The sequence below is a fragment of the Leucoraja erinacea genome, chromosome 16, assembly GCF_028641065.1.
Source record: "Leucoraja erinacea ecotype New England chromosome 16, Leri_hhj_1, whole genome shotgun sequence".
Classification (NCBI taxonomy): Eukaryota; Metazoa; Chordata; class Chondrichthyes; order Rajiformes; family Rajidae; genus Leucoraja; species Leucoraja erinaceus.
The window spans coordinates 18,110,454-18,122,860 of NC_073392.1; the positions used below are offsets into that span (position 1 = coordinate 18,110,454).

The following is a 12,407-nucleotide window of genomic DNA, read 5'->3' on the forward strand; positions in this document are numbered from 1 at the left end:
TTTTTACAAAAACATCTGATTAGTGATAAAAATAAGAATTAAAAGTTCTAATTTTCAAGGATCTTGCCAGCCTCATCTCCAGCCACATTATCTGGATAGTTTCAGGCAAATTAGACTATCACAGAATGACAATTTGATCAACAAGTACAAGGTGTGCCGAGGCGCCTGCTTCCTTCCTGTACAGCTATGACGTCTTACTAACCTATAATTGATTATACACATGGCCAATGCCATGTCTTTCACATTCTCAAACTCAAAGTCCAAGGATCTCCAACTTACTTCCATTTCCAAACTGGTTTCAGTGAACTTGTTCAGAGAACTTGTATTTAGTTTTGGCAGAATATTGTAGCCATCCTTCACATGCACAAATTTTGTTAGCTTAACATTTACTCTTCAGCGCGTGAACCAATTGGTATCATACACAAGAAAAGTTGAATGAATATAGTCCAATTGCAGCTCCAATCATATTCTCAGTTAGCCTGTGGGGCACGCAGCAGTAACTTAGGCATGAAATGCAGGTTGACACTAAAGTACCACCTTGGATATAGATAATACTTTGAACAGAAGCCTGAACTATTGGGTACATTTAAAGGATTGCATTTCAAATGAATTATTCTGTCTCGTCTTGAGACCTCAATTGATATGACTTAAATTTCCTGTGTATTTTTAAAGAAAAACTGATCATGTGACTATTTAATCTGGAGATACACACCAATGATTAAACCTATGGAATATATAGAAAAACATTTATAATTAATGCCTGCAAAAAAACTCTTTCCCCGTCTTCTCCATTGTTCAAAATATCATTAAGCAGATGCACCAGCTTCATGGGATGTTTGGGTCTGATGTTCAACACTATGCACCAATTTAAAACATGCCTCCTTACAGAATTGGGATTCAAAGATCAGGAATAGATTTCAATATTTTCCAATGACCAGGTGCACTACCTTTTTGTAATCAATCTCAAGGTGGTTTTTTTCAGAATCCAAGATTCATATTTCAGGTTTCAACTTCAATATAATTATTTAAATCTCTCAATGACCGACAATAACTTCACCCACTTTGAGATTAAAACACTTTGTTCAGACAACCCTGTTTGAAAGCAGAAAATCACTTTATTTTTTTTATACAGTTCAAATTTTTAACGTGAATTTGACACCGACTTGACCTAAATCCTCATGATACCTTTGTTTCCGATTGCTTGATAAACCACTTATTTTTTATTTGAATCAGTTGTGCCCCCCAAAATACAATGCACATAATTGCAAACACACAGCTAAATTAGACAGTAAATTCAAAAAATTCTGGTGGCAATTGATCTCGTCAGCATCCTCCAAGGTGTCAAAATATCAAGAACTTCACAGGAATCATGTCTGAAAATTTCACCCAGATATCAAGGGCAAAATTAAATAGTGCAAAATCTTTTCAGAATTTAAAATGTTTGTTATGCCCAAACAACGTATACTAAGTCTAGTTACCTTTTACAATTGCTCTAAATAACATCAAGAGGCCTGCAAATTGACATGATACATTCATCTATCTCGTGTTGTGTTGGTCATATTATGCCCATAATTTCCATTGTACTGGCATGTGATCATGTTAATCCAGTGTTAATGACCTTCAGCTAGAGTGACCTACAGATAATGAAGGCACAAGGGATTGTCGATGCTGGACTCTGGAGCAAAAAGGAGAGCTGCTGGAGGAGTTCAAGTCATGCAGCATCTGTGGAGGGAAATGAACAATGTTTCGGGTTGAGACCCTTCAACTGGACTGCCACGTGAAAGGTTTGGACCCAAAATGTCGACTGTACATATCCCTCCACATTTGCTGCCTGGCTTGTTGAGTTCCTCCAGCAAGCCTCTTATTTTTGACCTACAGATTATCCAATCTTCGCATTCCATTTTTAAAACTCATGCTACAATCATTTGAAATCAGTTCAAATTTAGGCAACTGATCTGCCTTTCCTAAATAAGACCTGTGAAACCATAGATGGTAGCTGAAGAACCAAACTGATTTCAGTTTCATTCTTAAACTAATAACTCATCAGACAAGTGAACAATAACACTGCTCAATTCCATCAGTTTGAGGGAGATCTGCACTCAGAACGTGTTAAATTAAAGTAATGAACTTGATCTAACAATCTCCGTAAAACTAGGGCAATTTACAGTGCAGTTTCCCGATTGTATTCCTAGCAGAAACTCAAGGCTCAGTCTTCAATTTCCACCAGTGTTAGAGCTAGTGGTCATCACTGGGCATTAAGTTGTTCCAGATTATTCACAAATATCTATGAGCTGGAAGGGCAAATTCAAGTCTCAAAAATAAATTAATTTTGCCCAACTCAATTCAGGGAATTGTTATACAATAGGCACCTTTGAAACAGAAGTGTTCACTTTAAAAATTTTGCCTTGAACAGATTTTCTTTGCATATAGCTGAAATACCTGCACAACAACAAATATAACATGACAATATGCCCTCGTTAACTCCATTTATTTCAACAGAAGTGAGAGGAGAGCACAATTATTCACAAGTCAACTAAATAGAAAAGTAAACTAATTCCACATAGTATTTACAATCTTATAATTGGAAGTTTTGCATGCATGTTTGCAGGAAGTTCACGTTGCCCAATAGTGCCAAGACTTTAAATGTTGAAGCAGTGTATTCAACCAGCACACCCACGTATAAATTTCAGTTAAAGCTTAAGTAAATGCAAGTGATGGCCCCAAACTACAACATACATATGCCACTTAAATGCAAAAAGTTAATGTCTTAAATACAGAGACAGTACACATTTAAAAAATCTTAGTGATACTGAAATATCTACAGCACCAACACAAAGGGATGCAATACAACATGCTCCATATCCCTATTTGTAAGGACATTAATGGTGAGATCAATAAAAGCTATAAAAAAAAATTACTTGTGATACTGCTGACTCCAAACACGAGGCTGAGAATTAAGCATGATTATTTTCATTGGCTCTTCCTTGTGCTTTTATATCACTGACTTCAACATTTGTTTCAATCATGATTTGTATCTAACAGCATTTGTAAAGCGAGTTTGTCTCACATTGAGAACATACTTTTCAGCGGTATGCGTCACAGGGCATTGGAAATATTTCCATATATTCAGAATAGTGTATTTCTGCTCTTTATCCCATGAAGAATGAATTGTGAGTGAAGAAAGGACAGTGGCTGCTCACACACAGGTTTTCACCATTAAATCTCAGCTTCTTCTAGATTTTGAATGCTGAATTAGCCATTGCAGAGTGATATCTAAGACAAAACAAAAATGCAAATTATTAACTTGAATAATTGTTTTTTTTTGGTAATAATTAGCTCTATGTCAGATAATATCAAGATCAATTGAAACTTTTAATATTTAGTCAATAAAGCAACTAGATCTACGCACAAAAAAGGAACATGCATAAAACACCTCAGGTTACAAGCAAAGTAAATGAAATTGAGCCAAACTTGTATTGACACATTTATTTTGAACATTACTTACAGGAAATGTATGATTTCAATAGCCTCACAGATACAGCAAATGCCACAATTAGTTTATATTTCAAACCACCTGCAAAACTACAAATCTGGGTTGGCCATGCCACATCTACAACAGGTTATGTGGCATTAGTTTTAGGTTAATATTCAAATTGATATTAAATATTACATCATCCAGTTCATTACGTCAGTTGGCCAACAAAATTGACATCAACGGGCATCCACTATTTTACCAAGCCAGCAGAAAACAATTCACAACAGGCATAAAACAAAAATTATTTTATATCATTCACAGTTCCAGTCTTAGTCTTACTTTAGTTTAGTGTTAAGAGCCAGGAAAAAAAAAACTTTAATCAAGCACCCAGTTAGTAAATTAATAAACAACATCTCTGTAGAAAATTGATAGGTGACGTTTCAGAGTCTGAAGAAGGGTGCCAATCCAAAACGTCACCTAACCATTTTCTCCAGAGATGCTGCTTGACTCACTGAGTTACTCCAGCATTTCATGTCTCCCTCTGAGACCTGTTTTGTGGTTGTGGTGGCTCATGAAGGTACATCAAAGCAAATATAGAAAGCATTGAGCTCATCAGGGAGTGATGAGTCTGTCACTTGAGTTACTTGGTTTTAGTTTGTAAGAAGTGATGGCATGCAAGCCCTGCCATAGTTGCCTTTATATGTTAAGCATTAATACAAAAGAGAACCAGTCTTCAAAAAGATTAAAACCTCTGCAGATTTTCACTGAAGACACCCAGAGTAAAATTCAAGAATGTAAATGAACTGCTTTGGCATAATTAGCCTCACATTTTTACAGCTGACCCAACTTAATTTGGTATTTTAGTTGGATCTCTACCCCAATCCCACACATTTAAATAAGATTCCATGAGTTTGGATCTTACAGAAGGAGACATGGATGACCCACTCTTTGCAAATCCATGCCAACTCTTTGATTCAAATCTCAAGCTTATTGAATGAACCCAAGTTCCAATTCACAATACTCTTTACTTTACTTTGGCCCATATTTCCAAATAGCCTCAAACTTAATTGATAGAGGGGAATTCGTGCAAACTTTCTTACCTATGTTATCCTTCTCTTTGCATGAAATTGAATAGCAGCAGATTTCTCGGTCCTGAATAGCAGCCAGATTCCTACAATGAAATAATCAATTTAATTCTCAAAACACATTGATACAAATTTATAGAATTTGTAATTAAGTTTTGGGACTGACCATTACAATACTTCAGTCACATGCGGCCAGATAGTAACAATTCACTTTACCAATGCTTCCCAAGAACCGAAACATATGATAAAATAAATGAATAATCTACCAACACAGTTAAAACTAATTTGAAAAATAGATCACTAACATCCAGCTTCTCCATCAGATTGGTCAAAAAAAATTTCCTATGTTAATATCCAATTAGCATTATTGCAGAGCTGCCAAGTTTTGTCAGTGCATTTCTGTATTCAAGTACCTGAGAATCAGTATTTTGCTGAGGAAATCAGTATTTTTACACGGTGCCATTTTGCTGACAAAAATATTTATGTGCAGTCATACCCATGTAAGAGTACAAGAATACACAACTTTGCTACCAATTGACGTCTTCTAAGCACCTTTCTTGACAGTGCATTCACTGTCATCTCTTTGTATACTGCTGTTTGGATGGCTGCTTCCTGCTTTTAGCACCAGATTATGATGTAGAAGTCATTTTGGAAGCCTCCCTCTCCCTCCCTTGCTCCCCTCTCTCTCTCTCTCTCCCCCCCCGCCTTCCTCTTGCCCTCCCTCTCTCCATCCCGGGCTCTCTCCCTCCCCCTTTCCCTCCCACCCTCCCTCTCATCTTCCTTTTTTCTCCCTCCCTCATTCCCTTCCTCCCTCCCTCCCTCTCCCTCTACTCTCCACTCTCCATCCTCTCCCTCTCCCCCTTGAGCCCACCCACCGTTCTGTAAAATCAAGGCCAATCCCAATGTAACTGCAATCCCACTGGTAACCTTTCACCACTAGGCTTAACCAGAATTCGACCACTACCTGAAAAATAATCAAAGGCTCAACTACCACTGAGACTTCCAAAGACTCATTGTTATACGAGAATTCTCTTGAACAGTGTGGGACCCATAGCGCTGTGGACATAGCGCTATGTGTAAAGCCCATAGCGCTCCAGCTGGCAGCGCTATTTTTAGAACCCATAGCGCTGTACCGACAGCTCTTCATTTATATTCCCACGCATTAAACTGACAGTGCTCCGTTTAAACCTGGAGCCGGACAGGCAGTGACTCTGGAGAGAAGGAATGGGTGACGTTTCTGATCGAGGCCCTTCTTCAGACTAAACTGAACTCCGTATTTGAAATCCGTATTTAACACAAAATAGTACATTCGTATTCTAATCGCATTTCCGTACAAAACACGGAAAATCCGCACTACTTGGTCACTCTTTTATTGCCCATTGAATTGTAATCAAATGCTTTTTTTATTAAGCAAAATCAAGGCACGAATAAAACATTGGTCTTAGATTCTTAGGAACAGCACTAAAATGGCTTCTGTAATATGACAAAATGATCACTTGAGTTTGACAGTAATGTCTGGGCAAATAATGATTATACTGCCAGCAGACACAGCTAATGTGAACCATGTGTATAACTTTTCTAAAAGATCATAAGATGAATAAGTTATTTTATCAAGGTGGCTTGGTGCATACCATACAAACAGCTTCCATACAATAACCAGGATTGCTGGCTCAACTGAAAAAGACATGGCTCAAACACTGCGCTGGCTGACAAATTTAGTGTTACAATCCAGGTGGCAAGAGCTCAATACCCAATTAGCTTCCGAGAAGACGCATTGAGAAAGGACTCACTAAAGCACAGTGCATGAGTTTTCATCGAAGCAAAATAAAATGTGATGCAATGTAAACGGAGGAATTGAGACTACTCAAAAATGTGTGTTAATGTAACAATTAAGGCTTGATACAAAGCAGGAAATGCTAAATCCAACAGATCTGATCATCAGAGATTAGACTACTTCAGAATAAAGTGAATATATATTAACCTGTCATATTTAAAACCCTTCTGATTTTTTTTTCCTGAATCTTCAAAATAATGAAATTGGACATATGAAATATGAATAATATGAAAATAAGAAAGATTTCAAAGCCCCCTTGAGAAATGAGCAGCCACAATTATAAAAAGGGTTTCGACCCGAAACATCACCTATTCCTTCGCTCCATAGATGCTACCTCACCCACTGAGTTTCTCCAGCATTTATGTCTACCTTTGATTTTTCCAGCATCTGCAATTCTTTCTTAACCACAATTATAAAGTTGCTCCCCTACTCCTTTCTTTAAAGGCACTTCACTAATTTCTGCTAATGATTGATGATCGTAATAACATTTCTGGCATAACCTTGGATCCTTGAAAGTATTTTAATCAGATAAATAATAATTATTTACATTAAGCTTTCATATCCAGCATTATTATTCTTACCACAAATTTGAAATTCTGTAAAAAACCAAAGAAAAAGCATGCCACCATTCAAAACAATGCCTTACATTTTTTCAATGAGCTGTTTTTCATCCAAAGCATTTTGTAGATCTCTCTTATTTCCAAGAACTAGGACCTGAAAAGGTAAAATTAACAACTCATATTGTGCTTAAAAGATATGTTCGTCACTAACATCTCAAATTTTACTTTTTACAACAGGGTAAAAATAACTTCAATTTCTTTCCACTGGTATTGGTGTTTCTTTCCACTCATTTTCATTTTCATTTCCACTCATTGGTATTTCTGTCACTCATATTGGTGATATTGTACTGGTTCTAGGGGGGGGGGGGGGGGTCATCATTCTTGTATTTGTTATCCCCTGTTTTTAATCAAGTTGATCATTCAAAATCACTTTGGCAAGTTGGCCAAAGGGCTTCATTCCTCATTTTATATGACTATCAGTTAGTTTAAATAATTTAATGATTTCTCCTATAAACACACGTGAAATTAAGTTAAAATTGCCTACAAGAACAACTTACTGAAGAGCAACTCCAAACATTGCATCTATAGATAGAACTCAACATTATGCTTACATTGTAAACAGTACCTGTACTGTTGGTTTTTCCCCCAGTAACAGTAATTGCACCTCTCAACTATTAACATTAGATGCAATACCAGCATTAGGTTGCATCTGACATAAGACACCACTTGATACAGTACAAAAGATGAAAAATGTCAAATGTTTGAAAATTATGTTTTGTTACTTTGACCTAGTTGGCATTTTGTTAACCACAGAAAATGATGCACCTTGTATCTATATCCTGAACTGCTGTCAGTGCCTTCTATACAGTGGGTTTCAGATACCACAAAATACTCCCAACATAACCTCAGCATTACCAACTTCCAAATTATGCTTGTGGATTCCAAATAGTGCACAGGTGTTTGCACTGAAACAGTTTGGCAATGTGCATTAGAGACTGGAAGGAACCAATATAACTCATGACATTGAATGACATTGGCATGAAACCTCTTGGCACAAATATCCATGAACCTGTCTTCATCGACAGGTTGGTGGTGGAGAGTCAAGAACGTCGTTCCTGGGCTTGGATATCTCCGAAGTCTGTCCTGGACCCAGCACGTTAATGCAATCACAAAGTAAGCTTATCAACACCTCTACTACCTTACAAGACTGAGGACCTTTGGTGTGTCAATGAACACTGAACTTCGACATATGCATGGCAGAAAGGGCACAGACTGATTGAATCAAGGTCTGTTTCAGCATCTCATACACCCAGTAGAAGCGATTACAGCAAATGTTAGACACTGCCAATCATAGGTACTGACATCCGCATCATCAAAGGATTCTATAGCAGATGCTGCTTCAAAAAGGCAGCCAATATTGCAGGCCCAAAGCACCCTGTCCACACAATCATTTGGCTCCAATCAGGTTCATGAATAGATTCTTCCCAGCAACCATCTGGCTCTTGAACACTACTCCACAGTAACCTCAGCAACTATGAACCTCAATGGACTGTCTGTGGTTGCACTACAGACTGTTTATTTCTGCACATTAGGGTTATTAATTTATTGAACTCTTTTTTGATTGTTTTATTTACATGTATTACATTTACAGGCCAGTTAAGCTGCAGTAAATAAGAATGGTGTTGTTGGTATGTATGACAATTAAACACATTTCACTCTTGAAACCACTTCCCTTCCTGACCATGAAAATAAAGTTAAAAATGAGGACGTTTTTCTCACATAAGCCAAGTACACGTTAAAATTAATTAATCCATTACTGAAGGACACACCACTGGCTGTTATCCGCCAGCAGGGGTTTTAGTTGGTTATTAGTTTTGTGGTTGAAATTAAAACTAACAAACCTGCAGAGATATAGATAAATCTCATTTACAAGGCAGAGCACATGGTTCCAGCTATCTTCAGAAATAACTGAAGGCAAGAGGATTTAATTTTGCAAAATGTGACCAGAATCCAACACATAAATGTATAAGGTAATTTTTCTAGTGCTTTTGTTAATCAACACTGTCACATTGAAGAGTGCAGGATCTCTTGGGGACAAGTACAAAGCCATGCAAAATGACTTCATTTGACAGAATTGGTTTATGTATGCAGGCACCTTTCAGTGCAGTAAGAAGTTCAGCTAATTTTTTTACAAGGAGCCTCAACTGAGTTTCATACAGAGTCTCAGCTCAGCCAATAAAGTATCGTAACATGTTCAAACACAAGTACAAGTATGCATCAGCTTAACTAGAGTTCTTTTGAAATAGGGATTCATTTGCAAGGGATAACTATTCTGATGTCAATCCTCTATAAAATACTGTATAAAATACAGTGACATCATTCAGTAAAACAGATGTGCTGCCACATGTACCGTTGTGACTGGTTGCTTTTGTACCTTATTATCATATACCATATGAGTAACTAAATAAACTCTTTTTAAATCTTTGGATTAGGTCACACAGGTTGAGCCTGATGTTTGCCTAGTGATTTATGCTTTAAATTTGCGTATAGCTGAGAGATGTTTTCATTAGTCCCAAAGTTAAACAAATGTGCCCTTTAGGTGCATCTTTCCTGTAGCGGAAGGTTACATGCAGTTGAAGATCAGTCATAGCTCAGATGGTTGTACTCACTTGTCAACTTCTAAGATCAAGTAGAACTCCAAGATTTAAGAACAAAAATAAATTAAGTTGACACTGGTTTAGTCCTGACAGAGTGCTGCACTGCTGAAAGATGCTATCTTTCAGATGAAATGTTCAATTCAGCTTTCCCTCTTGCATATAAAAAGCCCCCGTGGGCACCTTTTCTATACGGAGCCACACCCTGAGTCTATGTCAACTCTGCACTCATCAAACAGCAATAATATCTGACCATTTACCATTGGTTAAGAAGGGTCTTGACCTGAAACTAATGTAGATGGGGCAGCTTGGTCACGCATTCCTTCTCTCCAGAGATGCTGCCTGACCCGCTGTTACTACAATTTTTGGGTCTATTTACCATTGGTTGTTGGGCATGTTACATTAAAACCCCCAACCAATTTTTAAACTGTTTCAAGCTACAAAATGTTTCTGCAATTGACTATACACTGAACTCTTGGGATTTTCTGTACTTTAACTGACCATTTGGCAATAGATCCAGCCCTTAATTGTAACCTTTGGGATTTGTTACTTGAATTTAGAGGTACAGTGTGGAAACAGTTACTTTGGCCCACACCAGCCATCAATTACCCGTATTATTCCAAATTATTGCATTTTCGTATCCTGCACACTAGAGGCAATTTACAGAAGCCAATTAACCTACACGTCTTGGAATAAAGACGGAAACTGGAGCACCAGCAAAAACCCACGCGGTCACAAGAAAAATGTACCAACTTCACACAGACCACACCCGAGGTCAGGATCGAACCCTGGTCTCCAGAGCTGTGAGGCTCTAGCTGTACTGCTGTGCCATTATGCCACCTTTAACTACTGTTTCAACGGAACACAATGTAACGGCCAGAGCCTAAATTATGACAACTAAAGATTAAAGAAACTAACATGCAAAAACACTGATGTTAAATAGAAGTATGTACTCAAAGGGAACAAGCTATTTTATAGTCTGAAGAAGGGTCTCGACTCGAAACACCACCCATTCCTTCCCTCCAGAGATTCTGCCTGTACTGCTGAGTTACTCCAGCATTTTGTGTCTACAAGCTTTTATAAGATCCATGGAATACATTGGGACATTTCAATAGTGCAACTGTAATATACCAGCATAGAAAATGTCTAAGTGCTAAATATTCAAAATGGAAACTGCAATCATTTACTTTACAAAGAACATGAGACATAGCATAGACATAGCATCCTCTGCTGTTCCATAAGGCATACAACACTCATTTCAAACTAAACAAGCCTAGACACAAAATGCTGGAGTAACTCAACGACGACAGGCAGCATCTCTGGAGAGAAGGAATGGGTGACGTTTTGGGTCGAGACCCTTCTTCAGTCTCGACCTGAAACGTCACCCATTCCTTTTCTCCAGAGATGCTGCCTGTCCCGCTAAGTTACTCCAACATTTTGTGTCCACCTTTGATTTAAACCAGCATCTGCAGTTCTTGCCTAAACAAGCCTACATATGAATTCATTAATCTGATCTATTGACCAACAACCTGGGGTCTTTTTGCCAACACATTTGTAAAACGGCAAGATTAGAGTGGTTTGCACGGTTACTGACCCAACCACCCTCTGAATGCAATTTCACCAGCCCCTCAATCACCATGCTGCCAGCAGATAGAATTTAAGCATTATCCCACCATTCAGGGACCTTGCCTGAATTTTTTTTCCCCTCACACAGCCCTGCAATTGAATAGGAAGAAGCCATGTGCTGTGGGTTGAACTGGAGGGAAAAATCACTGAATTTGGTAAACAGTGGTAAACAGACATATCTATATAAATTGCTTGTTCACCATGCCAATCAACACAACAGCTATTGGGCTTTGCAGGACAGGCCGAGATCCCCAAAATGGCAGGGCTCCCCACATAATATAGGCCCCAGTTGCATAGTATTCAGGGCCTGGTGTTTGCTGGTGAGCAAGTAGTTGGAAGCTGGCCGGTTGTGAACTTGCCAACACCCAACTGGAAATGAAAATAAGTGCTAGAAACTAACAATTATGATCCCATAATTGTTAGTTTCTGCTCCCCTGGTAGATAACTCAGTGACATTTCTCAGGCACGTCCTTTCCAAACAGAGGGTGGGGCTGGTGGAGAGAGAAAAGTGACGCCCAGCCTCAAAACCCAGTACAGCAGAGAATTGCCAATGTCAATCATGTGGGGAAAAAAAGAATTATGTCCCCAACCCACTGATGCAATTACAGTCACACACCAGCTGGTGCAGTTAGTCACAGATGCTGGATGACTGATAGATGGATGTAAAGTCAGATGATCCAGCACTGTATTGCAGCATCATCACTCCTGTCCAACCCTAGCCCACAAAGTTTTATATAGCACTGCAGATGCACAAGCAGATATAAAGTTGCAGAGTCATGACACTCAACTGACATCTCGGTACATGTGATATCAATAATCCAATACCAATATAATCTCAATTTTCTACTTCAATTGTGTATCAAGCAGTCTCATCACATAGGCATTTTGTTATCTTAACTGAAGCTTATAGTTATCTCCTATTACCAAAGTACCAGCCTTCAGACTGTCATCAATGCCATGGATGCTGCTGGGGTGTCTTAGATTAAACCCATTATTTCTTATCTCACTGCAATTTAATGACCATGTCCCAATTAGATAGGTATTCGAGACTTTTGACCAAAGCAAGCAAATTTTCCAATTTCAGGCTGCTGCTTATAGTGAGCTGTTGTTTCTTATCATACGCTGAACTAGTTAGTCCATGATTACTCAATGCCAGAGGTTCATTCCTTCCTT

General features: G+C 38.3%; 1 protein-coding gene across 1 annotated transcript in view; it reads right to left on the reverse strand.

Annotated features, from left to right (window-relative positions):
- Positions 1-1,095: 1,095 nt before the first annotated feature.
- arl8ba (ADP-ribosylation factor-like 8Ba) overlaps positions 1,096-12,407 on the reverse strand; it is a 34,623-nt gene continuing 23,311 nt past the window's right edge. Inside the window, exons 5-7 of the mRNA XM_055647735.1 lie at positions 7,041-7,108; positions 4,576-4,646; positions 1,096-3,273 (exon numbers count right to left, since the gene is read on the reverse strand). Coding sequence (XP_055503710.1) covers positions 3,224-3,273; positions 4,576-4,646; positions 7,041-7,108 — 189 coding nt within the window. The 3' untranslated portion in view covers positions 1,096-3,223. The remainder of the gene's footprint in view (positions 3,274-4,575; positions 4,647-7,040; positions 7,109-12,407) is intronic.